The 27,822-nt window shown below is 45.0% G+C and overlaps 3 protein-coding genes across 3 annotated transcripts in view; 2 read left to right on the top strand and 1 right to left on the bottom strand.

Moving 5' to 3' along the window:
- Window positions 1–476, top strand: part of uts2r2 (urotensin-2 receptor 2) — a 99,232-nt gene extending 98,756 nt beyond the window's left edge. The window contains exon 9 of the mRNA XM_039740746.1: window positions 114–476. Within this exon, the coding sequence (XP_039596680.1) occupies window positions 114–250 (137 nt within the window). The 3' untranslated portion in view covers window positions 251–476. The remainder of the gene's footprint in view (window positions 1–113) is intronic.
- LOC120518135 (urotensin-2 receptor) lies at window positions 198–26,872 on the bottom strand. The gene is made up of 2 exons (XM_039740745.1): window positions 25,721–26,872; window positions 198–278 (listed from the first exon to the last, which is right to left on the bottom strand). The coding sequence occupies exon 1, from the start codon at window positions 26,812–26,814 to the stop codon at window positions 25,747–25,749; it is 1,068 nt and encodes a 355-aa protein (XP_039596679.1). The 5' UTR covers window positions 26,815–26,872; the 3' UTR covers window positions 198–278; window positions 25,721–25,746.
- Window positions 26,329–27,822, top strand: part of zgc:161969 (uncharacterized protein LOC569044 homolog) — a 42,899-nt gene continuing 41,405 nt past the window's right edge. The window contains exon 1 of the mRNA XM_039740740.1: window positions 26,329–26,356. Within this exon, the coding sequence (XP_039596674.1) occupies window positions 26,348–26,356 (9 nt within the window). The 5' untranslated portion in view covers window positions 26,329–26,347. The remainder of the gene's footprint in view (window positions 26,357–27,822) is intronic.

Genomic DNA, 27,822 nt, shown 5'->3' with positions numbered 1-27,822 from the left:
AATAAGAACAGTAATAATAAGCGACCTCATTCAGAGCGACAGAGCAGAACCCTGTTGGAACGTCCTGATGCTGTCCCCTCTGACACTGTGGTATCTTCTGTCTTCTTTTGTAGGTCGAGTTTCTTTCTTCAGCTCCGGTTCAGAAAATCTGCATCGCGTAGAAAAGGTCAGCTGGGGGACTCGGTTTGCCATCACAGTGTCCTTCACCTGTGACCCCACACACGCCATCTCTGACCCCACGCTCACATAGGCAGCCATGCTGTCCTTTTCTGGAACATCTGAAATTCAAGAATAAAGAAAGAGTGCAGCTTTACTGTCAATGGCCTTTGAAGTACGACTGATTCAGAAGATGGACATTGAAAACTGACCATAGGTATTGAGTGGGGGGGTGGTTACATGAGCTGCAGGGTAGGTTTGGTTTTGTTTTTTTTTTTTATTTCTATTTTTTTAATAAAATGTTTTCTTTTTAAAACGTGGGTGGCATCTTTCGTATTCTTAATGGAAAACAGTGTGACCCCCAGGGCTTTTGTGGAATGCTGCCATGTCACGTGACGTCATCATCCACACGGTGTCTTTGGAATACCGCGTGCCAATTGAGGTAGCAGTTGGCAAACTACTCTTACTGCCCATCTGTCCCTCTGAAATTGTGTTGCAGGTGCCAGCTGTCTGGGTGAGAGTCTGTCAGCAACGTCCCCTGAAAGTTCATGTGAGAACACAGGAGGCCCTGCAGTGGGCTTGCAGAAAACCCACTTGTGCTGCTCACCTGGGCTGCACCATGACAAGTTCTTGCTTGGTTTCTCTTGCTGCCATTTGGTTTAAATTCTCCAAAATCGTCCATTTAATATACAGTATGTATTGTGTCAGGCTCAGCAGGTGGGTGAATCTCTGACTTGAGGGGAATAGGGACATCGCACTGGGGGTGAGAAGGTGGGACCTTCAAAATGCAGCGATTTCTGTTGTTCTTAATAATGGAGATACTGGCTGCTGACACTCGGCTGGAGTGCATGGAGTCTCTGTTGGCCTTTTAAATGTGGCACTCTAAGAAGAGCTGACTCTGGTGCTGGTGGTGCTGGTGACTGAGGCCCCAAGCTTGGCAGCTTTGATTAGCCCTGGCCCTGCTAGTGGTGACTGAAATGCCTCTCTGAGTAACTTGTAACCCTGCCAGTGACGGGATAGCTGAGATCACAAGGTTGGCAGCACCCCTCAAACCCCGACTCCCAAGCACCAATCCTGGCGGTGATCAGGACAGCTGAGGCGATGAGCAGCAACACTGCAGGGACCTCTAAGTAAACATTCATCTATCGGGCGATCAGGTAGGGTGTGGTCATACTCGGGTGGTCTCTTTGGTTAACTTTGGACCCTCTATAATGATAAAGGCTGTTTGCAGCCACAAGGTGGTAGCATTAGGGAGGGCATTTCAGGTACGCAGTCTGGGTGACGAGCTGAGCAGGTGGGTGAATCCTCTCACTTGAGGGGATTGGGGAGATCGCACTTGGGGTGAGAAGTCGACCTACATCTCCAGATCACTGATACAGCGCATTGCCACCCCCACCACATGACAAACCAACACCAAAAAGATGTTAAAAATGAGAGGAGGAGGAGGACAAACCTGAACTTTCCATCACACATTTGGGGTGGTCTTGGGGTAAGCACATCGACTGAAGGTGCCGACTTCAAAGCTCAAGGTAGGAAGAGTTTTAAATGAGAAGTAAACGTATCGTCCACATTCAGACTCTCCGATCCTCCGCCATGCATTACTAACTGTGTTGGAGTTTTTCCTCAGGGTGTCTTTCCAGAAGACTTCAAGTGCTGGGGAGCACAATGGCGGAAGTGGAAACGAATGTAATGGGAAGATCAGGTGAGTTTGTGTTTTCTATTAAATAAAATGTTGTTTCTGCCCCTCCGTCCACACTCAATAATCCATGATGACAAAGCGAAAACAAGTTTTCAGAAACGTTTACATATCTCTCTGTTATAAAAAATCTTGGTAGGCTTGGAAGGAGACGATTCATGATTTTCTCAGAGACACTTTTAACGTATTGTGAGACAAAAGGACAGCTGCTGTACAAACGTTTAAATCAGGGGTGCCCAATACATCGATCGCGATCGACCAGTAGATCACAAAGGTAGTGCAAGTCGATCACGTTGCATTCAAAAAAATTTTTTTTTTTTAAACGTTAGTCTATCATATATCCTCCCTATGACATTTGCCACTTGATGGACATACAGGGTGGCCAGTCTGAGAGCTCTTCTCTTCTAACACACTGGTCATCCTGCACACACGATCAGACACGCGAGCTACTGCAAAACTCCGGCTATCTAAGTGATCTAGTTAGCCTTCCAATTTATATCGACTAATCTGTCAATCTATCACTGCTATTCCAAAGAAGGAAAATGTGGAAAGGCCCGTTCGAACTGTTCATAAAAACTACGAAACTGACTTCCTTCCAAAAAGCGATCTGAGAAAGAGAAAGGAGAGGGAACTAAAATCGCAGTTAAATTGGACAGCCGTCATTTTTCACTCGGCTGAATTCAAAAGCAAAAGGCAGACACACCGAAGCATCGTTCCAGGTGAGTCACTTGATCATTAAGCATAAGAAGTCCTTCCAAGATGAAGAGATGATAGAAGATGCCTTCATTGAGGCAGATGGCTAGGGAGAAATTCCTGCTGAGATTTCAATACCCTGACCGGAGAAAAAGGAGTTTCTCCTCATCATTAAACATGCAGAATACAAGCAACTTAATAACGATCAATGGCCGCTAGACTTGGCATTTTTTTCCCCCGATCTGACCAACATGTTGAATGAGCTTAATTTACAGCTGCAAGGAAAAGTGAAAACCATTCTGGTCAGTATGATTAGCTCAGTTAATGCTTTCAAATGGAAAAATGCAACATCTGTCCTCAAAGCTGCAGCGCCTTGACTTGGGGAACATCCAAAACCTCGCGTCAGAGCTGGAGACGCAGTGGAAGCAGGGCAGCAACCAGAGGGCTATGAGCAACACAGGACCCCCCATCGCGCTGGAGGGCCATCCATCAAAGTCAAGACGAACTTTGTCATCTCAGCCATATACAAGATAGATAGATAGATACTTTATTAATCCCAAGGGGAAATTCACATAATCCAGCAGCAGCATACTGATACAAAGAAACAATATTAAATAGTAATAAAATTAAAAAAAAAATGAAAAAGCAGACAATAACTGAGTAATGTTAGCATTTACTCCCCCGGGTGGGACTGAAGAGTCGCATAGTGTGGGGGAGGAACGATCTCCTCAGTCTGTCGCTGAAGCTGCTCCTCTGTCTGGAGATGATCCTGTTCAGTGGATGCAGTGGATTCTCCATGAATGACAGGAGTCTGCTCAGCCCGTCACTCTGCCACGGATGTCAAACTGTCCAGCTCCGTGCCTACAATAGAGTCTGCCTTCCTCACCAGTTTGTCCAGGCGTGAGGCGTCCTCCTTCTTTATGCTGCCTCCCCAGTACAGAAGAGGGCACTCGCCACAACCGTCTGATAGAACATCTGCAGCATCTTATTACAGATGTTGAAGGACGCCAGCCTTCTAAGAAAGTATAGTCGGCTCTGACCTTTCTTACACAGAGCATCAGTATTGGTAGTCCAGTCCAATTTGTCATCCAGCTGCACTCCCAGATATTTATATGTCTGCACCCACTCATACAAGTATACAGATAGACGAAATTGTGAAGCTCAGGGTCCACAGTGTAACAACATGAAGTGCAAATAAAAATTAGAATTCAAATTAAAACACAAACAGGACAAGACAAAGAAGTGTCAGCATATGCAGGATTCCAGTTCACACTTTCAAATGACCTGGGCTATCGCACAACACTGTCTCGTGTTTGGGAGAGTGAATGAGTTCAAGTTTTTATGTACTGCAACCTTCATTAGCACAAGAAAGCGGATGGCACTTTACATGGATTGAACATTTATTTGTAACTGGATGATAAACTGGACTGGACTGGCCAATACTGATGGTCTGTGCAAGAGAGGACAGAGCCGACTATACTTCCTTAGAAGGCTGGCATCCTTCAACATTTGCAATAAGATGCTGCAGATGTTCTACCAGACGGTTGTGGTGAGCGCCATCTTCTACGCGGTGGTGTGCTGGGGAGGCAGCATAAAGAAGAGGGACGCCTCACACCTGAACAAACTGGTGAGGAAGGCAGGCTCTATTGTAGGCACAGAGCTGGACAGTTTGACATCTGTGGCAGAGCGACGGTCGCTGAGCAGACTCCTGTCAATCATGAAGAATCCACTGAACAGGATCATCTCCAGACAGAGGAGCAGCTTCAGAGACAGACTGCTGTCATCATCCTGCTCCACTGACAGACTGAGGAGACCCCACACTATGCGACTCTTCAGTTCCACTGGGGGAAAACGTTAACATGATACAAAGTTATTGTCTGTTATACCTGCATTGTTATCACTCATTAATTTAATATTGTTCTTTAACAGTATGCTGCTACTGGAGTATGGGAATTTCCCCTTGGGATTAATAAAGTATCTATCTATCTATCTATCTATCTAAATAAGAAAAGAAAACGGCGTATTACCAGAGGCGTGACTCTAATCGGTGTAAATGTTTCTCTTGGGTTTGCTTTATGCCATCGCTCGTGTAAGCTTATATTATGCTTATGATGTTGGGTCGTTGTCTTTTGTTCTTTTTTCTTTTCTTATTATGGAAGTGACTTTTAAGGTCCAAGCACTGACCTCTGCTCTGGGGAGTGATGGGATTTGGCAATTTGAGGCAACGCAATCGGAAAGATAAACGTGTTATTATGCTGACAATCCAGTGCCGCGATTCTCCGACAAGGAAAACGAAGCGCGTCAAACTTCAAAGCAGCATATTGGCTGGCGGCGCATCTATAAAATGTTGTAATGACAGAGGGGATTGAGCTGCTGTTGCCTGGTGATGCAAGCGTGGCACTCGGCGTTGAGGGTCCGTGTGTCAGTCCTTCACACTGCAGAGATTTCTGTTGTTCTTAATAATGGAGAAACTGGCGGCTGACACTCGGCTGGGGGTGCATGGAGTCTCTGCTGGCCTTTTAAATGCGTCAGAATGGCAGAGACCACAAAATGGCACTCTTGGCTGACTCTGGCGGTGGTGACTTCCAACAGGCAGAATGGCGGGTTACCCCCCTGTGAGCAGAGTCGGTGCAGAAGGACCCAGAAAGAATTCAACTTTAATGTCAGTAAATGTTAAGTTTGGCACACTGCGAGTAAAAATTGTGAGATCTGACTAAACGATGGAGGCGCCTGAAACTTGACTTAGAAGTCATAGTGGATCGGCCCGTGTCTGCATCCAGACAGCGAATAAAAGTAACTGTTTTGGTTAATAGGAGGCCGGGCACTTCAGTGTCTAGGGTGGCACGGCTTCCTATTTCTTCCTCATGGCGTTGCGCCTCATCTCCTTTCAATATTCCAATTGTGTTGTCACAGAGGGGCCTTTAAATGAGCACAAGTCTGTGGATAAAAACACTTGGAGGTGCCATGTGCCTGTGACATGTACCCTGTACCAGCTTACTGCCTCCCATGCCCAAAGCACGCCTTGGCTTTACAGAGTAATTAATTCAGTGAAGCAGAAGGGCTCTCTTGATGCCTCTCTGCCTATCTTTCACTTTCCTTCAGCAGATGCCCAGTACCACAGGCAGACATACACGGCGCCAATCGCCTTACAAACAATAACTTCTTCTGACGTCTCCCGTCAGATCAGCTGCCATTTCAAAAGCTTCATAGGGCCAGTAAAGCGCCCACCAAGTGAAGTCCAGCCATGTCACACGACACAACAGGCCTGCCTGCCTGCCTTTCCTCAGCCACGTCCTCTAAGCTCTTTCTCAGGTGTTTCTGAGGGATTGTGCTGTGTGGCTTGTAAGAGGTGCCCAGCTGGCATCTTTACTGTACTAGATGCCCAAGGCAACACGTTCAAGTCTAACCTGAGGTCCTCAGCCTGTCACAGAGAGGGAGCCCAGCAACCTCATCATGGCAGTCTGTTGCTGTCGTCTGCTGCTTTGTGGTATTTCTTGCACCTCCTGAGCAGAGAAGTAGAGGAGTTTGGCGCAATTAATGTGATGGACCCCTCGCTTTTGAATAATAATTCCAGGTTTTTAATGATTCCTTTACGTGTTTTTTTTTTTTTTTTGGGGGGTTGGTTGGTTGCCACCATTTTGTAACCATAGCCTGCCCGTCACTGTCACATTCAGTATTGTGTTATCGTGGCCCACCTACAAGAGATGCTGGTGCACAGCTTCTAACACCTACATGTTAGACCTCTTTCCTAAAACTCTCAGCCCCCTTATCATTAGTGATGGCGGACGCTGAGATGTCCTCCCAAGAAGACTGTAGTGTTGGGACTTTTTGACAGTGACTTGTGATGAACGTCTCTGGTTTTTATTTGATTTGGCTCTCGTTTGCCTTCCTGCTTTCTCTACCCCATTATGATCATGTGGCTTCACTTGGACTATTTTCTCACTCCTGATTGAAGCCCAGGGTCCTGCCTTCTAATGATCTTATTTATTTATCATGAGTTAAACTTGCATACTTAAATTATCTATGAACTATCTGGGGGGGCTTGCGATATTATGAGAGATGCAGTAAGAGTTCAGTCAATGAATAAACCTCAGTAGCTAATTAGGAAATCAATTCAGATGTTAGTGTGAGTTACATGGTGTCACCACTAGAGGGCAGTATGCGAAGTCTACAGACGTTATAAGGCCAGTGCAAAGGGGGGTTTGCATTGTGTATGCTGAGTCAGAGAAGACAGGAGATGTGACCCGGGTCCTAGGACCTGAAATGAGAGTGAAGAGAGGAGTCATCAGCGGCCTGTCCAGCCACTCCACCGGTCTCTGCTCAGAAGTTCACTCAAAGCGACTATTCTGATTATGTGTTTGTCAAAAAGAAAAATAAATAAATACATTAAAAAGTAAGAGTACAAAACAGGTGTTTTGTTAAACCAGAGAGTCCAGACAGGAGCTGCCCTTCATGCCCCAGTGACTCGGGCAGCACAACCCAGGAGGTCACCCTTCACAACGCCATAGCAACCGCTACAACACTGCACAAAATGGCAGCAGCATCCGTGAGAAACAACGTGGCTTCGTGAGAAGATTGTCTTAAGGGTCCAAAAACTATTTTACACAAGAATACCAGAAAACACATAACACAAATGAAACCCTAAACAGAAAAAAAAAGAAATAATAAAAAGGATGTTAAAGCAAGAAAGAAGACCACAAGGATAAAGGAGGGCAGAGAAGGCTGTTCTGGAATACCAGGCCTCACTGCTACTGCTCTATCAGGGGGAATGTGTGGCGCAAGCCCGAGTGAATTCATGAGCAGACACTGCAATGGGTCAGATTTGACCTCACGGAGGATGTGCACGAAATGTCTATGAGGGCGCGCGTCTGTGGGACCACCAAAGGCCTGCCAGAGAGACTGGGGCTTTCAGCAGTTGGCAGGGTGCTGCCCGGTGGCCGTCATTAAGACGAGCTAAGCCTCTGCAGTGTGACAGGTCAGGCCTGTTTAAGTCTGAAACGTGTTAACCGCTCGGAGACACGATTCCATTTCTATGCCAGGAAGATGGTCTCTTCACTGATGAAAATCTCAGAGGCGAACTGTTAAAAAGCAGTTCTCATTTGTCTTTTATGTTGGGCTTTGATCACCGCCGTGTTGTTCCATTTGATTGGACCGGCATGAGTTGGCGTTTTGGGTCCGTCTCATTCTTGATGAAGTTCTCACTTTGACAGTCAAGCGTACGTCCCACAGCGGCACATGGAGAAATTCTGAAGTGCGTTGCCGTCCGGGGAGTTGGGCCCTATGCCTACTAGGTGGATAAAAGGTGGTGATCAGAAAGGCTGTGCGGAGAGAATTCCAAATGTCTGTTAGATGTTGATTGCCATCATTCAGTCACGCGGGCGTAATGAACGTTAAAGAGCAAAATAGCCAGCACTGATGGGGATAATCACCAGTGGCTTTGGGGGGGTCTATAGCGGCTCCACAGCTCAGATGAAGAAGCCTCCCAAAAAGGCAGTGGGGGCATGGAGCGGAGCGAGAACCCGCATTTTTGCAAATGGTGGCAGCGGTGGGATGAGCTGGCAGTGGGGGCTGAACAGCAAGAGACAGAGCAGCAAGCGGGTGATCGGTGCCAGACTGTTAAAAGAACCCACGGACCGGACCCCAAGCCGGAGGAGGACTGAGCTTTTTAATGGACATTTATTTGTTGATTGCTTTTATTGTCATTTTAAAGTTCTTATTCTTTTAATGTCCTGTTTTTACAAAGGGGGCTTGGGTTGGTTTTTGTGCTTTTATTATTTATTGGTTTTAGTGCAGCGGTGGTGTGGCCGAGCTGTGGACCTGGGCTGGGAGTTGCACAGGGTTGGTAGCTGGTGTGGAGCCTTCCCATGCAACTGGGGCTTAAGGGGGGAGGAATGTGGTATAGTGGGGGTCCACGGCTCAGATGAAAAAGGCAGTGGGGAGCATGGAGCGAGAACCCGCATCGTCATCGGGGGCACATCGTACAGTTTTGGTCAAATTACATCCACACCTCTAAAATATGTCAACCGTGTGTGTTCTGGTCAGCCAAGAGCATCAATAGTGGCGCCACTACTGCCAACGCGTTAAACTGGGATGGATGTCCACTTGGAGGTGGAAAACAAAAGAGCCAACTGTCCTGTTCACGTCCGGCAGTCGGGCTGTTCATTGGTAGATTTTACTGAAATCTGCAACACTTGTGAGGAAATTTGGAATTTTGCATTGAGTCCACCGTACAAAGTTTTTGAATTTCACAGTCTCCCATTTAAAAAGCATTGGGGAATGTTCAAAAGTCTTAAAGCAGAAAAACATTCCATAAAACCTCAAGTAATCCATTCAGTTTTTTCAGCTTTAGCTCGAGAGAGGGAGAGGTTGTATTTTCTTCTTTTACGCGTCTCTTCCAAATTCTCATCGCAAGCTCTCGTAATGGCGTCAGAGTTGCAAGTTACCGGGGACTCGCTATCATGGGAATCCATCCAAACTGTTACACAGGCCTCAAAACCAGCAGCCAGACAAGACCTTGACCTTAGTTTGGCTCCAGAGTAGGCCTCACCACTCATGGCAGCAGGCTTCAGGCCAGCCTAGGCCCAAACATTGGCTTTAAAATAGCGAAAGAGGAAAATGTCGAGAAAAGGGAAGACGAGAGCAGATATAAAAAAAAAAAAAACTAAAGCTGACCCGAAAACAAAACAAAGTTCCTTTAATATTCGCAAATTTATCGAGATAATTATATCAGGCATTACAAAAAAAAAAAGCAGAAACGAAACAAAAATATATACAAAGGCAAACCTCTGAACAAACAATTCCAATAAACTGCTAACCATGCAGGGGTCGGGGCCAGAAAATCCAAACTGGAGTCGCAAGCCTGATGCCAAAGCTGCTGCGCCTCCTTCAGCTTCATCTTGAGCGTTACTGGGAGCCTCGTGCCCGCTGATCCATTACCTACAGTAAAGCCTGGCAGACGACAGAAAGCGTAATATAAAGCTGAAATAAAAGTGAACTAACGACGTCATTTTAAGTCAATAAAAGCTCCGCAACGCGTTTTTGAAGCTTGTTCAGGAACAGACGACGTCAATTGTGATGATCCCACTCACGGCGACTCCACCAATCTGAGCACAGCGCCCACCTTAAGGACTCCAGCGGCACCAAGGATGTCCCTTTGCCTTCTCAAGGTAAGAAATGCTTCTTTAACTGACTCTGATTAACCGTAGTTTACTTGTTTTTTAAACATATTTATTTATTATCGCATTTGATTGTACTTTTAGCTTACAAAGTTAAAGGGGGAAATCTGGGAGGTTCAGTCCATCACACCATTCTCCATTATTTCTTATTGCATGAATGATCTTGCTCTAAGTTATTTTGCCATACATCGCATGTTTTTGGTCCATATTAGCGTTTTACCTGTTCTGCCAAAGAGACCAATTTTGTATTTTCAGTCAGCCAGCAGATGGCGCTGCCATGGTAGGACTGCAGTGCCAATGTCCCACAGTGCTAGTAGATCAAGCCAGTCAAACTGAGCCCTGCAGGACCCTTTACTTAATTTAAACTTCCCCTGAGAACCAGTGGATAGCACTTCTGTGAAAAACACACTTTATGCGCCCACAAAGCAGGAATGACCGGCCGCAGGGCACGTGGCAGATGGCACTGCCAAAGCTAGATCTACAAAGTGGAACTACAAGGAGGGGTGGGACTCTGAAAGTCACAGTGCCATGTAGATCCGAGTAATTCATGTGTACCACCACAGAGAAGCAGCTGGCAGCATTTCAGCGAAAGACTAGTACAGCAGAACCTGAGCACTGCCAACAGATGGCGCTGCCAAAGATAGGACTGCAGGACCAACAGATCATAGCAGAAGTCGCCCTCCCACCAAGCAGAGCCATGCAGGGCATTTTATTTAATATGTACTTCCACTGAGAAGCAGCTGACGGCAATTCTGTGAAAAGCTCATTTTATAGTCCACACAGCGGGAATGACCGGCCTCAGGGCACGTGGCAGATGCCACTGCCAAAGCTTGAAATGCCCTGCTGTTAATCCACAGTGGAAATGGAAGGGGAATTCTGGATGCCACTTTGATACAGCGCCACGCCGGGCAAATGGATTTATGTGCACCATCACAGACAATCGGCAGGCAGCCATTCTGTGCGAGACGTTTACTACTACAGTTTACAACCAGAAGTGTGAGATGACCAGCCTGAGCGCAGCCAGTAGTTGGCGCTGCCAAACGTAGACCTGCAGGGGTTTTTTTTTAGCACATGGTGAAACATTCAACTGTGAATTAAAGTCTGGATGACACAGTCATGAAGTACCCAGAGCTTCCTGGCACTGTCTCAGTGGAGGTGGCATCATCATTACCCAGGGACCCTGACTCTGACTTTGATTGCACATAGATGTGGTTGTGCCCTATGAGATGCTGCAATTCTGTTACTATTTGGTTACTGCCCTGTGCCCATTTCTCGCTGGCTCCTCTCTATTCTTAACTGAGTTAAGCGGGTCGAGTGAAAAAAAAAACAAAACCAAACCGAACTGAAGGCCGTCGACAGGCCGCAACCACGTGGATCTATGCAGGGCAATTTAATCCAGCAGATATGTACTACCGCTGAGCGCCTGCAGGTGGCAGTAGGTGACACCATATGAGAAAAGCGTCCATGTTCGTAAAAGTCAGCAGATGGCGCTGCTAAAGTTGGGGCTGCAGTGGCACTGGCCTCGGGTTGCACCCTCACTGCGATATTTTCAACTCAGACCTTCGCCCCCGTTTTCTCCTTTTGTCCGCACTACTCAGTGCGTTTAACCCTTTTGGTCTTGGATTTTCTGTTTTTTATGGGAAAAGTTATTTTGTGAGATATTCTACCCTTGAGGTGTCTAGGAAACTCAAAAAATGAAAAAAAAAAAAAGTATCATCATTATTATTATTATACAGCCAGTAACGGCGCAGTGCATGAGAACGTGCAGTGAATACACTTGACCTGCGCATTCCTAGTCTTCCTCCTCTTTCTCTGTACGTTTAGCACTCGTTTGCTCAGAGGTTGATGCGCTTGCTGTTTCCTGAGCAGCTCTTCATCTCTCCACCCTATCAGTCTGCTTCTTCTCTTCTTTCATTGGCGTCTTTTTCCGTTAAAACTAATTAAGTGTTTGTGTCGCAGTTACTTTGTACGTTTTCTTTAATTTCTCACTTAAGCTGGCACTTAAGTCTTCAATCTGCCTCAAGAATGATTTAAGATATGAAGAGGGAGGGGAAGTGACGGCGAAGGTGGTGGGGATGAGAACGACGCCCGTACACATGTGCCACTCGGGCACCCCACAGGCAGCTGGCGAGAGTTGATTCTACAATAAAATAAAATAAAAAGAGGAATAACCTTGGAGGTCAGTCATCACCCCGAAAGCGGACAGTAGACGTCACGTAGAATACGTGTACCAAATGTGAGTTAAAATCCTGGACAGACAAATGGACGGCCACGGCAGCGTATTGTATATAAAGACTAGACATTAAGCCCGTTACAATAACAGTAGTCATAAACATTAGTATGAACAGTCGATATTAAGTGGCAGGGACCTTATATGTAGCTGTAATATGCGTCACTGTATTGTGTGCCTTTAATTTTCTCTCTCAGTAATAATGGTTTGTATTTTTGTAAAATGCCTGTAATTTTATCAGACAGTAATACAATGGAACCGAAGTAATTTCCCCCATAGGACTGTATGTAAATACAATTAATCCGTTCCAGATTGTATGAACTGTATGTAAATATATATATTTTAAGATTTTAAGCACAAATATCGTTAATTATACCATTGAATGCACAGCGTAATAGTAAACTAAATGTAAAAACCTTGAATAACAGAGAAAACTAACACTGCAAGAGTTCACGCTATAGCCTTACGACCGCTCGCTAAAAACACCTTTTTTAATGAGTTTTAAGCACAGGGAAAAAAATTAACATTTGAAAAATCTGTAATTTAATAAACAACCAAGAAAAGTAACATTGCAACAATGCACGCGTGCGCCTGTGTGTGTGTCTGTCTGTCTGTCTGTCTGCACACACAGGGAATGCACAGGAAGAGACTGAACACGAGCCGTATGGCCCTGCACATGCGCACTTCACCAGAAGACACACACGGACACCTGGACGCACACAAGGGTTTTATTAAAGAGGGTGGCTGCCCAATACTTCAGTCTTCTTGAAGAAATAAAACTGAAAGTGGTGCGCACAGTCCAGAAGTGTCCATTTTCACTTCCGTGTTTCCCGGGCTGTATGCCAGTCTCTCCAGTCTGCGCTAATAGTACTTAATAATAGATGCTTTACACCTGTACCTGTGCTGTACAAAAACAGCTGCAATATATCTATATATATATCTATATCTATATCTATCTATGTACTAGTAATAGGATGCCAGGGCCAAAAGGATTAAAGCACAGACTTTTAAAAACGCTGCGTACTTCTTAAAATGCCCCCTGGACGTTTGAAAGTGTAGACTTTAGAAAGCACCGACTGTAATCACGCTCAGGTTGGCTGGGGTTTATTGTGCAGCCCGCCCTTGACTTGACTCCCGTCATTACGACGCCTCATGCCCCCTGACTGGGCACCCACTCACCCACACTTCAGCCATATATTCCAGCACACGGGAATTGCTTTCCACAGATCATGTGCTGTTGTTTATCTCTATGTAACTGAACTGAGTTTGGGACAGTTGGAGTGCTGCGTACTGTAAATTCATAAAAGACAAATCTTCCAGTTCTGACTGCCTCACCGCTCCCTTCAAGCACTGTTTCTACCCAGGCATGTATGCCCAGTGTAGGCGAACAGCTAGATCAGATGCGCTTTCAGTCATTTTGGCTTGGGCAGACACTTTTGTAGATGACCTGAAAATGCTAATGTGGACAGATATCATTTTTGTTTAAATATGTCGTTTTTAAATGAAAATGTATGAGTGCAGTCATAGCCTTAGGGGGCTTGGAACCCACCTGTAAGCCATGGTGATTATGTAAAGCTCAGCCTGTATAATAATGTGTGTACTACCACTGGCTGCCAGAAGATGGCGAGTGTGCCACAGGGGTCACAGGAGCCAATCCCAGCCCACACAGGGCGCAAGGCAGGAAACAAACCCCAGGCAGGGTGCCAGCCCACCACAGGGCACACACACACACCAAGCACAATTTAGGATCGCCAGTCCACCTCACCTGCGTGTCTTTGGACTGTGGGAGGAAACCCACGCAGACACGGGGAGAACATGCAGACTCCACGCTGGGAGGACCCGGGAAGCGAACCCGGGTGGGTGAAAGGGAAGGATTTTATTTTTTTATACAGCCAAGCTGACTAATCGCCTAATCTAATTTGGTAGATGACACGTCCGGCGGTGGGCTTGTGGTGAGCTTGTGGTGCTTTTAGCCCACTGTGGAAATCTGACCGAGCGCTGCAGTCTGCTCCTGTGTCCTCCATTTTCCAGTCTCTCTCCCGGATTTCCAAAGAGTTGCCGGTTTAGGTTGACTGGGGATTCCTACCCGGCCTTGTCGATGGGTGGCCAGTGCAGTAAACTGGCATGCTGGGTGTCCAGGACTCCTCCTTTCCCTGTGACCATTGCTGCTGGGATAGGCTCCAGGCTCCTTAGACACTGCACTGGATTAAAGTGGTCTCTATGAGCGTGTTCTGTAAGCCATGGAGGGCTAGCTATTGCACCGCCACTAAGAACAATTCAAGCACCTGCTTAGTCCAGTTAAGGATCATGGGGGTCTGGAGAATATCCTGTGTGCATCGATATAGGAGGACAGATTTAATCTGGACAGGGGCTTGGGCAGGAATTCATTTCAGGGGGGGATTGATAAAGTACATGAATGATAATTCTGGCTATGATCAATGAGGGGATTCAAACCCATAATAGATAAGATACTTTATTAATCCCAAGGGGAAGTTCACAACACCCCCAGCTGTGCCAATGGCACCGTCTATTAAAGGGCACACTGAACAACTTTAAGAGTCGCCCATTAGCCCAGCCTGCCTGTCGGTTTGATGTGAGCAGAAAGCTAAGGATCCAGGGAGAACGTGCGGACTCCACACAGACGGCGACTCGGCGGAGATCTGAATCCAGATTCCCAGACTAAAGTTGCCCACATGGCCAGTCAAACGTGCGTGAAAAGCAAATGTTCTTTTGTGTACGGTGTGAATGACCTGACCGCCCTCGGGTCAAGCAGCAGGCGGCCCTACCAGAGGTTAGAGTGCAGTGGTCTTGGGCAGGTGGGCAGGCGATTGACCAGATAGCGAGTTCACACTGGCGGGCTGACGTGAGCTGCTTCAGTTCGACCGATGACTATATGGTCACATACGAGACGGCCTTTGAGTGACTGGTAGACCTGTGCCAACAGTCCTGGCCATGCTCTGGGTGGTCCTGTCTCTTAAGGGTGGCGGGTGGCTTAAATCTACACATTTAGCTGGAGGTATATTTTTTAGAAGACTTGGTGGTGCAGCGATTAGCACCGCACTTCTGGAGTCCTTGTTTTAAGTCCCAGCCCTTGAACCGTCTGTGGGCAGTTTGCACTTTCTGCCTGTGCCTGTGTGATTGACTTCCTTCCACATCCCAAAGACTTTACCTGGAAACTTCAGTGTGAGTGAACATGGCTGACGGTACGCTGTGTTGGAGTGACGCTGCATCCCGGGGTTATTTCTATTTTAACTCCTGATGGTGTTAAAAGAAGACCCGACTCCATGCAATGGCACCCTGAAATAAGCACTTTCACAAATGGCTGGCTGGCTCCAGAAAAGCACCGCTGCCTCGCAGCTCGAGCAGCACAGATTCTGTTTTTGGCCAATCCTGTGAGGAGTTTGAATGTTCTCTGTGTGTCTGCAAGGGTCCTGTCCTGTAGTCCGGTGTGTGCATGTTAAGTGAATGTGCCCTGTGATGGACTGGCACACTGTCCAGGGTTGGCGGCTTCTTTATGTCAGATACTCATAGATATTTCTTGGACTGTGTAGGGAGACACAAAGCGGCACTGAGGGTCCTGTTAAAATGGCGGCCAACGAGTTCCCTCACATCGACCAATAACACAAAAAATTGGCTCCGTTTCTACTTTTCTGTTGTTGTTGTCTGAAACGGAAGACCTGCAGCAGCAGCAGCAGCACACTGTTCAGCGATTACTAAGACAGCGGAAACCTGCGGGATGTGCCTGTGCGCTGGCATCAGAGCCGGAAAGTCGCTCAATCGTGCTTTTTGCTCATGCAGTCATTCTGATTATTAATTGATGGCTGAGGTGTTTAATATCAGGCCTTCATAGAGAAAAACCTCAAATTAACCCAAAACGGTCACCTGAGGGACTTCCGATTAGCAATCAAGGTGCCAGTCACAGAAAATGGTGCCATGCTGGGATGCTAAGGGCCACCGCTGGTCACCCTGTGGATGGGTTGAAAAACAAAAAATAAATAAATAAAAAAAGAAGAGAGAAGCATCTGCCGCTAGTGATGTCTGTGAGGTGGCATCACAACATTAACTGCTTTAGTCTCAGAATCTGCCATTACGTCCATCTTTGTGCGATCAAAATGCTGACACTCTGGGGAGCTGGCAACTGATTTGATGTGTGCCTTCATCTGTCTAGGCATTATATAGTGCCTTTCATATCTATCTACCTCTCTTATCCTGCCTACTATACTAAAATTAAAATCTATTATATAGTGCCTTTCATATCTATCTATCTCTTATCCTGCCTACTATACTAACATTAAAATCTATTATATAGTGCCTTTCATATCTATCTCTTATCCTGCCTACTATACTAAAATTATAATCTATTATATAGTGCCTTTCATATTTATCAATCTATCATTTTGCACCTTTCACTCCCTGTCTTTGCTGTCTATATTAAACAGACATGAAAAGTGCCATCTAACAAGCTAGATACAAGAATATCTGGTAAATTCTACCATTGGGCTGTGTGCCATGTTACCACAGGGCAGTGGTTGGTATATCTCATCACATACTCATCTGTTTCTGCCACTGTTCTGAGTATCTGATTGTTCTCTGCCATTTATTTTGGTTTTCTGGTCAGCAGTGGCCGTCATTTGGCATGTCTGGGTAGTTCCGAGTGTCGGTGTCTGCCATGCCCTTGCTGTATTGTAATCTGTGTCTTGCTTTTGTGTGTCAGGTACTGGTTTGCATATCTGGTTGGCATCGAGCATCAGATTGTGTGTCTGCTTAGCTCCGACCCCTCTCACTATTTAGTGTGAATCATTCTAAATTGGACCTTTTGTGTCTCTGGTTAGTGTTGTGCACTGAGGTTGTTGTTATTAGTATTTAGCAGATGCCGTCATCCAAGTCAACTTACAAAGCAAGTTAAAATATAAACAAGAAGGAGTAAAGCCACTGGACCAAGCAATTCAAAGGCAACAGTGATCAAGATAAAAACAAGTCAAAGAGAGTAATGCTGCTGCTACTACTATTACTACCACATAATTATACCTGCAACTAGACTGAGACGGAAATCAGAATCCTGATCTCGTCGTCCGTACAATTGCCGCTACCCTGTAGTCTTGACCCCCTGCTTCTAACACCATGTAGTGTATCTCATTATGACTGGACACTCGTTTGTGGGCCTGAAACACAGCAGCATCTGCCCCTTGTGATGTGAGGTGGTGTCACAACATTAACTCCTTTAGTATCTCAGAATCTGCCAACACTTTCATCTTTGTGCGATCAGAACGCTGACACTCTGGGAAGCTTGGCACAGATTTGATTTGTAAATCGATCGATCAAACTCTCTGTGTCTTATAGCAACTCTTACTGCCTATCATTGTATCCTGCTATCTGAGGTAGATTTTAATGTTAGTATAGTAGGCAGGATTAGATAGATAGATGTGAAAGGCACTATATAACAGATAGATAACTTTAGTGTAGTAGGCAGGATAAGATATATGTGAAAGGCACTATATAACAGACAGATAGATAACTTTAGTATAGTAGGCATGATTAGATAGATAGATGTGAAAGGCACTATATAACAGATAGATAACTTTAGCATAGTCGGCATGATTAGATAGATAGATATGAAAGGCACTATACTGTATAACAGATAGATAACTTTAGTATAGTAGGCAGGATAAGATCTGAAAGCTACTATATAATAGATATGACAAGTGCTATATAACATGGCTAAATGCAGAGAATAGACGGTGAAAGCTGCTTTATGGTTAGCGTCAGGCACCAGTCTGAGTTTGTGGCACTTCTTTGTACCTCAGCAGGCTCTTATATTCTCCCCATGCCCATTCCCCTTATAGTCTTTTTTTTATTTTTCCACGGTTCTCCCATTGGCCCCACTGCTCTGCAGACCCTGAAGTGGGGGGCCACTTCGAGGAAGCCATTGTGGAGTGTGCCTCCTAAACCCCCACGTCTTCTCTGTCCTTTCTTATTCTCTACATTGTCTGTTAGTTGACCGCTACTACTCTGCAGCGCCCTCTAGTGTCATCTTTTGGGCTCCATTCTACTTCACCTGCCAGCTGTCTTGTCATAGAAGTCATTACAGACCACACAGCAGTTCTTTTGGTGAAACTCCAGGAGAAATTGATTCACATCTGAAAAAGCATTTGAAATGAAATGGCCCTGAAAATAGTGAGAGAAAATCAATAGCTTTCTCAGAAGATGTCACTTTTTGATTTTTTCTTTCTGTTCTTTTTTGTTGTAGTGAGAGTTAAGCATTTTGATTTGATCGCATTGTGTGACTAAGACTAAAGAAGCAGAGGCATACATCACTATCTCGAATACAAAGACGTAACTGGAGCAGTGGCAGAGAATCCCTGTGGTGTGGTGTGGTGGTTAAGGCTTTGGACTTCAGACCCTGAGGCTGTCGGTTCAAATGCCACCACTGACTCGGTGTGACCCTGAGCGAGTCACTTCACCTGCCTGTGCGCAAACTGGAAAACCAAAAGAAATGGAACCAATTGTATCATCAATGTCGTATGCCGTCTTGGATAAAGGTGTCAGCCATAAATGTAAATGGGTGGCCTATCAGCCTGGTAAGAGCACTGAGCCTCTGTGGATAATCTGCTGTTCTGCTTGGTCCTTCTGGGTCGTCACAAGCTGATCACCACTGATTAAGCGTCGATCTCAATAGCCGTCTGTATTGCTATTTTTTCTGCCTCCCGACCTCCAGAGTCCTGAATTGGACTTGCAAACTTGGAACCAAATTGAGGGAAGTGCCAGGTTTGCCATCTAATTAAGAAGGTTGACTCTCGCACTCTTTCATCCATTTTTTTTTTTTGTAATCTCTCTTTAATTCGTTTGTGTGTTTGACGAGTTTGTGCCAGAAAGAGTTGAGCTGCAGACATCCAATCAAATTGCACACCATAACCAGTCCTGTTACAGGACACCCCCAGTCATTTGCATCTTTCACAAAACGCCCACTTCAAGGCGTTCCTCGTGTGTCGTCCTCCTAAATCACCGTTACATGATGGTTAGGGTTAGGGAGGGTTATCTGACTTAGCAGTGATGGCGACTGTCAAGCATTAGTGTCTGGACGTGGACATGTTGTGTAGTGTTTTACCGGCTCAGTCCAGACACTTCTTGGTGTTTGTGTTGTGTAGACCAGGTGACTTATACATGCAGTCCGACGAGAGAGGGACGGACGGACGGACAGATGGACCAAGTGAACGAGGAATGGCTGGTCTAAATGGTGGAAGTGTGGATGGTGCTAGCGACAGGCAGGCTAAGTAAATGGAGCAGTGGAGCCAGTGAATGAGCGATGGCTGAGTCGAATGACTGAGGAAGTGATGGATGGAGAGAGAGAGAGAGAGGAAAAAAAATTAGTGTGGGAGGGAGGGATGGATAGACCAAGAATTAGTGACAGGTGAATGGACACATGAGGATGAGTGAATGGTGGATAGATAAATGGAAATAGTGAGTGAGTGATGGATAGATTAATGGACTGATTGAGGTAGCGAGTGAATGACTGGATGAATGAATATGGTGAGTGAGTGAGTGAGGTAACCATGGACGGATTGATTTAAGTGTGAGTGACTGATGGGTGAATAAGTGAACAGAGTGAGTGAAGAATTTGATGGATGCATAAACTGAATGAGTAAATGATGAAGGGATTAATTAACATTGTGGATGAATGGTAAAGTGAGTGAGCAATTGAGTAAATGATGGATGAATAAATGAACACAGTGATGGTTGGATGATAGTAAGTGTAGGGGATATAGATGAACAAATGGAGTGATTGAGTGATGAATGGATGATAGATAGATTTTAATTTATTTTAATTTTAGCATAGTAGGCAGGATAGATAGATAGATAGATAGATAGGCACTATATAATAAATAGATAGATATGAAAGGCACTATACGATAGATAGATAGATAGATAGAGATATGAAAGGCACTATACGATAGATAGATAGATAGATAGATAGATAGATAGATAGATAGATACTTTATTAATCCCAAGGGGAAATTCACATAATCCAGCAGCAGTATGATAGCTGGCTCTAGTGATGGGTAGACAGATAGGGAAGAGATGGATGGATGGATGGATCTCATCAAGGCACGAATGAGCCCTGGGGAGCACACCAGTCCATCACAGGGTATTCTATTTACATCCGTCCTAATTACAGTCGTTCATTCGTTCATTCATTCCTTTATTCATACATGATTGTAAAGTTACATCCATTCATCCATTTTCTAAGCCCACTTGTACTGAGCAGGGTCATGAGTGTGCAAGAGGTAGCAGGATCATTGCCCGCATTCTCCAGTTGAGACGTTAGGTTAGGGATCTGCACTGGCAGTCGGAAGGTTGCCGGTTCGAATCCCATAAATGCCAAATGGGACTCTGCTCTGTTGGGCCCTTGAGCAAGGCCCTTAATTATTTGCATTTATATAGCGCTTTTCTCACTACTCAAAGTGTTCAGCAGAGTACCAGTCTATCACAGGGTGGACACGCTGGCACACACACACCCTTGTGCCAGTTTAGCATCGCCAATCCCCCCACCTCTGGTTGCCTGCTGCATTTCATGAGCTGCCTGATCTGAGCTGGAGGCAAGTCTACAAGCTGACCAATCTCTCTGTCTGTGTGTGTGTATAAAAGAATCAGAGGACTGTAATAAAAGCGGACACAGATGAGGTTTCCGTACACTTCGGGTGAATTCTTTAAAACTCATTTTATAACCCTCCACACATTTTAATACTAATAAGCTACACGTGTGGCCCCTTACTTTGTGCAGAGTGAAACCCCGGCTATGTTCACAGACCTCAGAGTATTTTCACTTTTTCTTCACTGCATCACAAGTGGGTCACACGTTTACAGACACTTTGCTAACTGTGCCTTGAAATAGCTTGGAAATTTCCAGAAAATGGTGCCAAGCCTTTAGGCAATTAAGACAGTTAGCTTGTGATGGCCATTTAGCCTGACTGGAGTCAACATGTGGATGGATGTTAAGGCCTACCATCAGCCTCACTGCCTCTTTGCTGGACATAATGGGAAAATCAAAAGAAATCAGCCAAGACCTCAGAAAAAAAAATTTGGGTTGACCATTGGGAGCAATTTCCAAACGCCTGAAGATTTTACGTTTATCTGTACAAACAATAATACGCAAGTATAAACCCCATGGGACCACATAGCCATCGTACTGCTCAGGAAGGAGAAGCATTCGGTCTCCTAGAAAAGAATGGAGTTTGGCACAAAAAGTGCAAATGAATCCCAGAACAACAGCAAAGGACCTTGTGAAGACGCTGGAGAACACAGGTAGACAAGGAAGAAGCCACTGCTCCAAAGCTGCTATAAAAAGAAGCCATGGCACATGGTGACAATGATCGTATCTTCTGGAGAAATGTCCTCTGGTCTGATGAATCCAAGATCAAACTGTGTGACCATAATGACCATCGCTACGTTTGGAGGAAAAACGGTGAGGTTTGCAAGCCAAAGAACACCATCCCAACCGACAAGCATGGTGGTGGGACCGTCATTTTGTGGTGTTGCTTTGCTGCAGAAGGTACTTCATGAAACAGGTGGCATCATGAAGCAGGAAAATGAGGTTAGATAAACTGCAGCAACATCTCAAGAGATCGGCAAACAAGTTGGAGCTCAGTCACAGATGGGTCTTCACCCCAAGCAGACGTACAAAGCTGCAGCAAAATGGCTTAAGGACAACAAGCTATTGGAGTGGCCATCACAAAGCCCTGACCTCAATCCGATTGAAAATGTGTGTGCAAACGAGGAGGCCTACGAGCCTCTCCCAGTTACACCAGTTCTGTCTGGAGGAATGGACCACAATTCAAGCTTGTGGAAGGGGACCCCAAAATGTTAGGTTCAAGTTAAACAATTTAAAAAGCAAAACTACCAAATATTAACAAAGTGTCTGTAAACTTGTGACCCACTGGAATTGTGATAAGAGTCAATAAAAAGTGAAAATACTCGGAAGTCGGTGAGCATTGCTGCAAAAAATGACTTGCCCAGCACAAAGCAGGTGTCGTACACAATAAGCCAGCGGTTCTCAACCTGTGGGGCGAGCCCTCCTAGCGGGGTTAGGGTTAGGGTTAGGGTTACAAGAATGAAACCAAAACTACATTCTGATACTAGAACAATAAATATAGAGTTAGATAAATGGCGATAAAAGTTAAGTAGGTGTAATAAAACATGCATCTACATTTCAAAAAAATGTTAGGGGGGCACAATTAAAACTGTTATGAAAACTCGGGTCGCAAATACTTAAAGGTTGAGAAACGCTGCAATAAGCCAAATGTGTAGCTGGCGAGTATAAAATCTGTGGAGGGCTTAACAAGTGACTTTTAAAGAATTCACCCGAAGTGTATGGAAACTTCTGACTTCAAGTGTCACTCTGAAAATGTGTCTGAAATATACACTTAAAGCGCTAATTGAACAATGGCGAATGTCCTGTGTGGGCAGTAGCAGTAACCACCGTCCCACAGTTCCCAAAACACACATCTGGGTCACCCTGAACACATTCTTATCTTACATGTTAACTTTCCACCTGTTTGGAGGCCTTAAACTGAGGCCACAGACGTTTGTTCACGTACTCTCAGAGTGCCGTCAGCACTACAAGGGGAATGCTGTGATCTTTTCCTCTAGAATCTCAAATATATTTTAACAAGGCTGTGATTGAATGCAGATATAATCATTTGATATTACTAACATACAAATATGTGGGGAACTATGACAAGAAAAGTGAAGAACATTACACAAAAAAAAGAAAAAAACTAAAATTAAAATCAAGTTTCCTGTAGTGGTCTTGACAAACCCAGGATTCAAGGTGTGTGTATATAAATGTGTATATCTACAGTATATATGTATGTGTGTATATAAATGTGTATATCTATATATGTATGTGTGTATATAAATGTGTATATCTACAGTATATATGTATGTGTATGTGTGTATATACAGGGTGGCCCACGAAAAAGTAGCCCGCCTCCCTGGCGAAAAAAGGTGCCCTTCCATAAAGAAAGAACTTGAAATGCAAAAATCTTTACTCACTCTTTACAGAAAGTGCTGAAAATGATTCTTTGAGGAATGGAATACGTCGCTCAGCTCGTACGCACACATTTGCACTACGTCTACACAGCTTTTGTGATGAGGGTAGTCAATCGGCGCGCCACTCTGGCAGGAAGGCGGGCTACTTTTTCGTGGGCCACCCTGTATATGTGTGTATATATGTGTGTATATATGTGTGTGTATGTGTGTGTGTATATATATATATATATATATATATATAAACTGCTCAAAAAATTAAAGGAACACTTTGAAAACACATCAGATCTCAATGGGAAAAAGAAATCCTCCTGGATATCTATACTGATATAGACTGGGTAATGTGTTAGGAACGAAAGGATGCCACATCGTTTGATGGAAATGAAAATGATCAACCTACAGAGCCCTGAATTCAAAGACGCCCCAAAAATCAGAGTGAAAAAATTATGTGGCAGGCTAGTCCATTTTGCCAAAATTTAATTGCAGCAACTCAAAATTGTACGCAGCACTTTGTATGGCCCCTGTGTTCTTGTATACATGCCTGACAACATCGGTGCATGCTTCTAATGAGATGACAGATGGTGTTGTGGGGATCTCCTCCCAGATCTGGACCAGGGCATCACTGAGCTCCTGGACAGTCTGAGGTGCAACCTGGTGGCATTGGATGGACCAAAACATAATGTCCCAGAGGTGTTCTATTGGATTTAGGTCAGGAAAGTGTGGTGGCCAGTCAATGGTATCAATTCCTTCATCCTCCAGGAACTGCCTGCATACTCTCACCACATGAGGCCAGGAATTGTCGTGCACCAGGAGCCACTGTACCAGCATAGGGTCTGACAATGGGTCCAAGGATTTCATCCTGATACCTAATGGCAGCCAAGGTGCCTTTGTCAAGCCTGTAGCGGTCTGTGTGACCCTCCATGGATATGCCTCCCCAGACAATCATTAACCCACCACCAAACTGCTCATGCTGAATGATGTTACAGGCAGCATAATGTTCTCCATGGCTTCTCCAGACCCTTTCACTTCTGTCACGTGCTCAGGGTGAACCTGCTCTCATCTGTAAAAGCACAGGGCACCAGTGGTGCATCTGCCAATTCTGGTATTCTATGGCGAATGCCAATCGAGCTGCATGCTGCTGGGCAGTGAGCTCAGGGCCCATTAGAGGACATGGGGCCCTTGGGTCACCCTCATGAAGTCTTTCTGGTTGTTTGGTCAGAGACATTCACACCAGTGGCCTGCTGGAGGTCATTTTGTAGGGCTCTGGCAGTGCTCATCCTGTTCCTCCTTGCCCAAAGGAGCAGATACTGGTCCTGCTGATGGGTTATGGACCTTCTATGGCCCTCTCCAGCTCTCCTAGAGTAACTGCTTGTCTCCTAGAATCTCCTCCATGCCCTTGAGACTGTGCAGGGAGACACAGCAAACCTTCTGGCAATGACACGTATTGATGTGCCATCCTGGAGAAGTTGGACTACCTGTGCAACCTCTGTAGGGTCCAGGTATCGCCTCATGCTACCAGTAGTGACACTGACTGTAGCCAAATGCAAAACTAGTGAAGAAACAGTCAGAAAAGATGAGGAGGGAAAAATGTCAGTGGCCTCCACCTGTTAAACCATTCCTGTTTTGGGGTCATCTCATTGTTGCCCTCTAGTGCATCTGTTGTTAATTTCATTAACACCACAGCAGCTGAAACTGATTAACAACCCCTCTGCTACTTAACTGACCAGATTAATATCCCATAAGTTTCATTGACTTTATGCTATACTCTGATTAAAAAGTGTTCCTTTAATTCTTTTGAGCAGTATATTATATATATATATATATATATATATATATATTTATGTGTGTGTATAATATATATATGTATGTATATAAGCCGCTAATCCAGGGCAGTGTCGCAGGGCAGCTGGGGCCCATGCCCGCAGTCAGTGGGCGTAAGGCACCCCTGGATGGGGTGAACACACACATTTAGCATGGCCAGTTCACTTAACCTGCATGTCTTTGGACGGTGGAAGGAAACTCGAGCACGCCCGGGGGAAATGTGCGGATTTTATGCAAGGAAGGAACACGGACCCCCGGTCTCTTTACTGCAAACCACTGCACCATTGTGCTGCCCTGGACCAGTCTAACAAGCTCTTAAATATAAAGCATGAAAGAAAAACAAATTCTAATTTGGTTAATCAATTGGCTAATAATCAATCAAGCATACTATAGATGAAGATGAAATGTCCTTATTTTACAGATAAACAAACAATACCATATGAGATACAAAGAGGCATTATATAACAGATACCGTAGATAGGAATGGTACTATAACGCTACATAGATTTTAAAAAGGCATCATATAACATTACACAGATAAACAGAAATGGTCACTATGTACAACTGGGAGATAGAAGTGAAAGGCACTATATAACATTTCCCAGATCGATTGATAAAAAGGTCGCTACATAGATAGAGAGATGAAAGGCACTATACAACAATAGATGCACAGATTATTAAAGGTACCATATGGTAGATATACTATATGATTGATTCCCAAGGCGAAAATGCATAGCCAGGACTCCAAAACTACGCACACTGGGGATAAAGCAGTAAGCTAAATAAATGAGTCAACATTTCCACGATTACCACCCGGATTGCACCTACCAGACATCTAACTGATAAATCGCCTATATAATAAGCCCCCTCGCTTTTTTCCTCCCGCTAGAACAACTGCGGTCTCACCGGTTGATGTCGGGCTCCGTGGCCACTCAGCCCTGCGCCTTTAGCTGGCCCATGACCAGGAGCTCGGACGGGAACTCGTACTGATTGCTGGAGGACTTGCCGAAGGACGACTGAAGGCTCGGCGTGCGTCTCTTGAACGAGGACGTGTACTTGTAGAAGCTGCGGTGGCGGTTCTTCAGGTACTCGCGGTAGTTTTTGGTCAGGAGGGTGTAGAGGAAGGGGTTGATGCAGCTGTTGCTGTAGGTGAGGCAGGTGACCAAATAGTTAATGCACGTCTGAGTGTGAGACGCCAGCTGAAGCGATCTGCTGTAAAGTCGCAGCAGCTGCCAGATCCAGAAAGGTAGAAAGCACGCCCAGAACACCAGCACGATGGTGAAGATCATGAGCAGGACTTTCTGCTTCGGAGAGCGCCGGCTCCCTTTCTTGGAGAGAGCGTTTCTTTGGGACTCCAGATACGTGCGGGCCAGTTTGGTATACAGGTAGCCTATAATGAAGCCAGGTGAGATAATGCTGGTGCTAAACAGGACTGTCAGGTATATCTTGTACGCCTCGGGTCCCCAGGTGGGCGCGCACATCCTTTTCACGCCGCTTCCACCCCGCGTCTCCTGCAGATTGACCATTATCATCATGGGTAAGGTAAGCAGCAAAGATAGTAGCCACACGGCTCCTGCCGTGGCCTTTCTGTAGCCCTTGGACCTTTGCACTGTGTCCAGGGGCTTGGTGACGGCCAGGTAGCGTTCAGTGCACATCACCGTCAGGGTGAAAATACTGGCATGCATGGTAAAAAGATCTAAGCTGAATAAGATCTTGCATCCAATGTCTCCAAAGTACCAGTCTTTTAAGAAGTAGGTACATACTATGAAGGGGATCGTGGACAGGTAGAGGAGGTCGGCCAGCGCCAGGTTGATAATTGAAATGTACATGGAGGCAGCGAACCGCATCGAGTGGCACATAACGGTTAAAGTGTACACGTTTCCGGACACCCCAACCACGTACATGAAAGAAAGTAACGTCCCGAACGTGGAAGAAATGATTAGCTCGTCCGCCGATCCGGGACTCGGGGAGGTCAGGTTCTCGGAGCCGCTCTCATCCATTCTGCTGCAAGCGTCCGGCGGCGCCTTGATGTTAAACCGCCGATCCACATGGCCGGGGCTCTCCAGAGCGCGCGAGTGCCACAGCGAACCTGACGGAGCTGGCGGGCTCAGTCCGTGACGTCACCGCCGCTCTGGCTTCCCTGCCGCGGCATTCATTCAGCATTCAGACTCGAGCAATCGGACTATCTATCTATTTATCTACCTACTTACCTGTTATATAGCGCCTTTCAGTGCTATCTATCGATACAATATACTGCCTTACAAGTCTATAGCTATTGTGCCTTTTATTCTGTTTATCAATGATATAGTTATGAAAAGTATTATCTGTCTGTCTATTATATAGTGCTTATCTATCTATCTATCTATCGAATTTCTTATTAGGTGAAGCAAATGTAGTCATTTAAAAAGTAGCAACAATTATCAACACGGTGACGCACCTGTTGATGTCCTTTCGACAATTCATGATGAGTGTCTTATAATGGATAAAGATTTTTTAAAGCTGTATAACATCGATACATTTGAAAATGTATGGAGTTAAAGAGGTGTCGTATTTCTTATAATGAAGGAGATTTAAATATTTAAATATTCTAAGAAACATTTTGAACATATGTAAGTAGTAGGAGGAAGTGTGCATCTGTAGTGCCGGGTTAGTAGCGCTGAAGTTGTTTCTAATATTTCAAGTCATTGTTGGAAGGTGTGCATGGAGTAAGAGGAGTTCTGTAGTATGTGGCAAGAGAATTAAAAGATGTGTTGTTAAATTTATTCAGAATTTTTGTTTATTAGTGTTAGTAGTAAGGCATTATGTATTGCTTTTATATAGTTTAATTTATTTCATGAAAAAAAATGGATTTGGGAATGCTTTTCTATTGTGAAACATATATAGTAGATTACATTAATTGTAAATACTTAAGCTTGTATTCATTCCTATTTGTTTTAAAATTAAATTCCTGGATATTGAAGGTTCTATCCATCCATCCATCTAGTATACAGTTCCTTTCACATCCATCC

The sequence above is a fragment of the Polypterus senegalus genome, chromosome 17, assembly GCF_016835505.1.
Source record: "Polypterus senegalus isolate Bchr_013 chromosome 17, ASM1683550v1, whole genome shotgun sequence".
Lineage (NCBI taxonomy): Eukaryota > Metazoa > Chordata > Cladistia > Polypteriformes > Polypteridae > Polypterus > Polypterus senegalus.
The sequence above is the reverse complement of the archived record's forward strand: the minus strand, read 5'-3'. Positions and strand labels throughout refer to the sequence as shown.

What these genes read in the sequence shown, in the direction of transcription:
- LOC120518135 (XM_039740745.1), bottom strand. Translation starts at nt 26,814, where the DNA reads ATGGATGAGAGCGGCTCCGAGAACCTGACCTCCCCGAGTCCCGGATCG.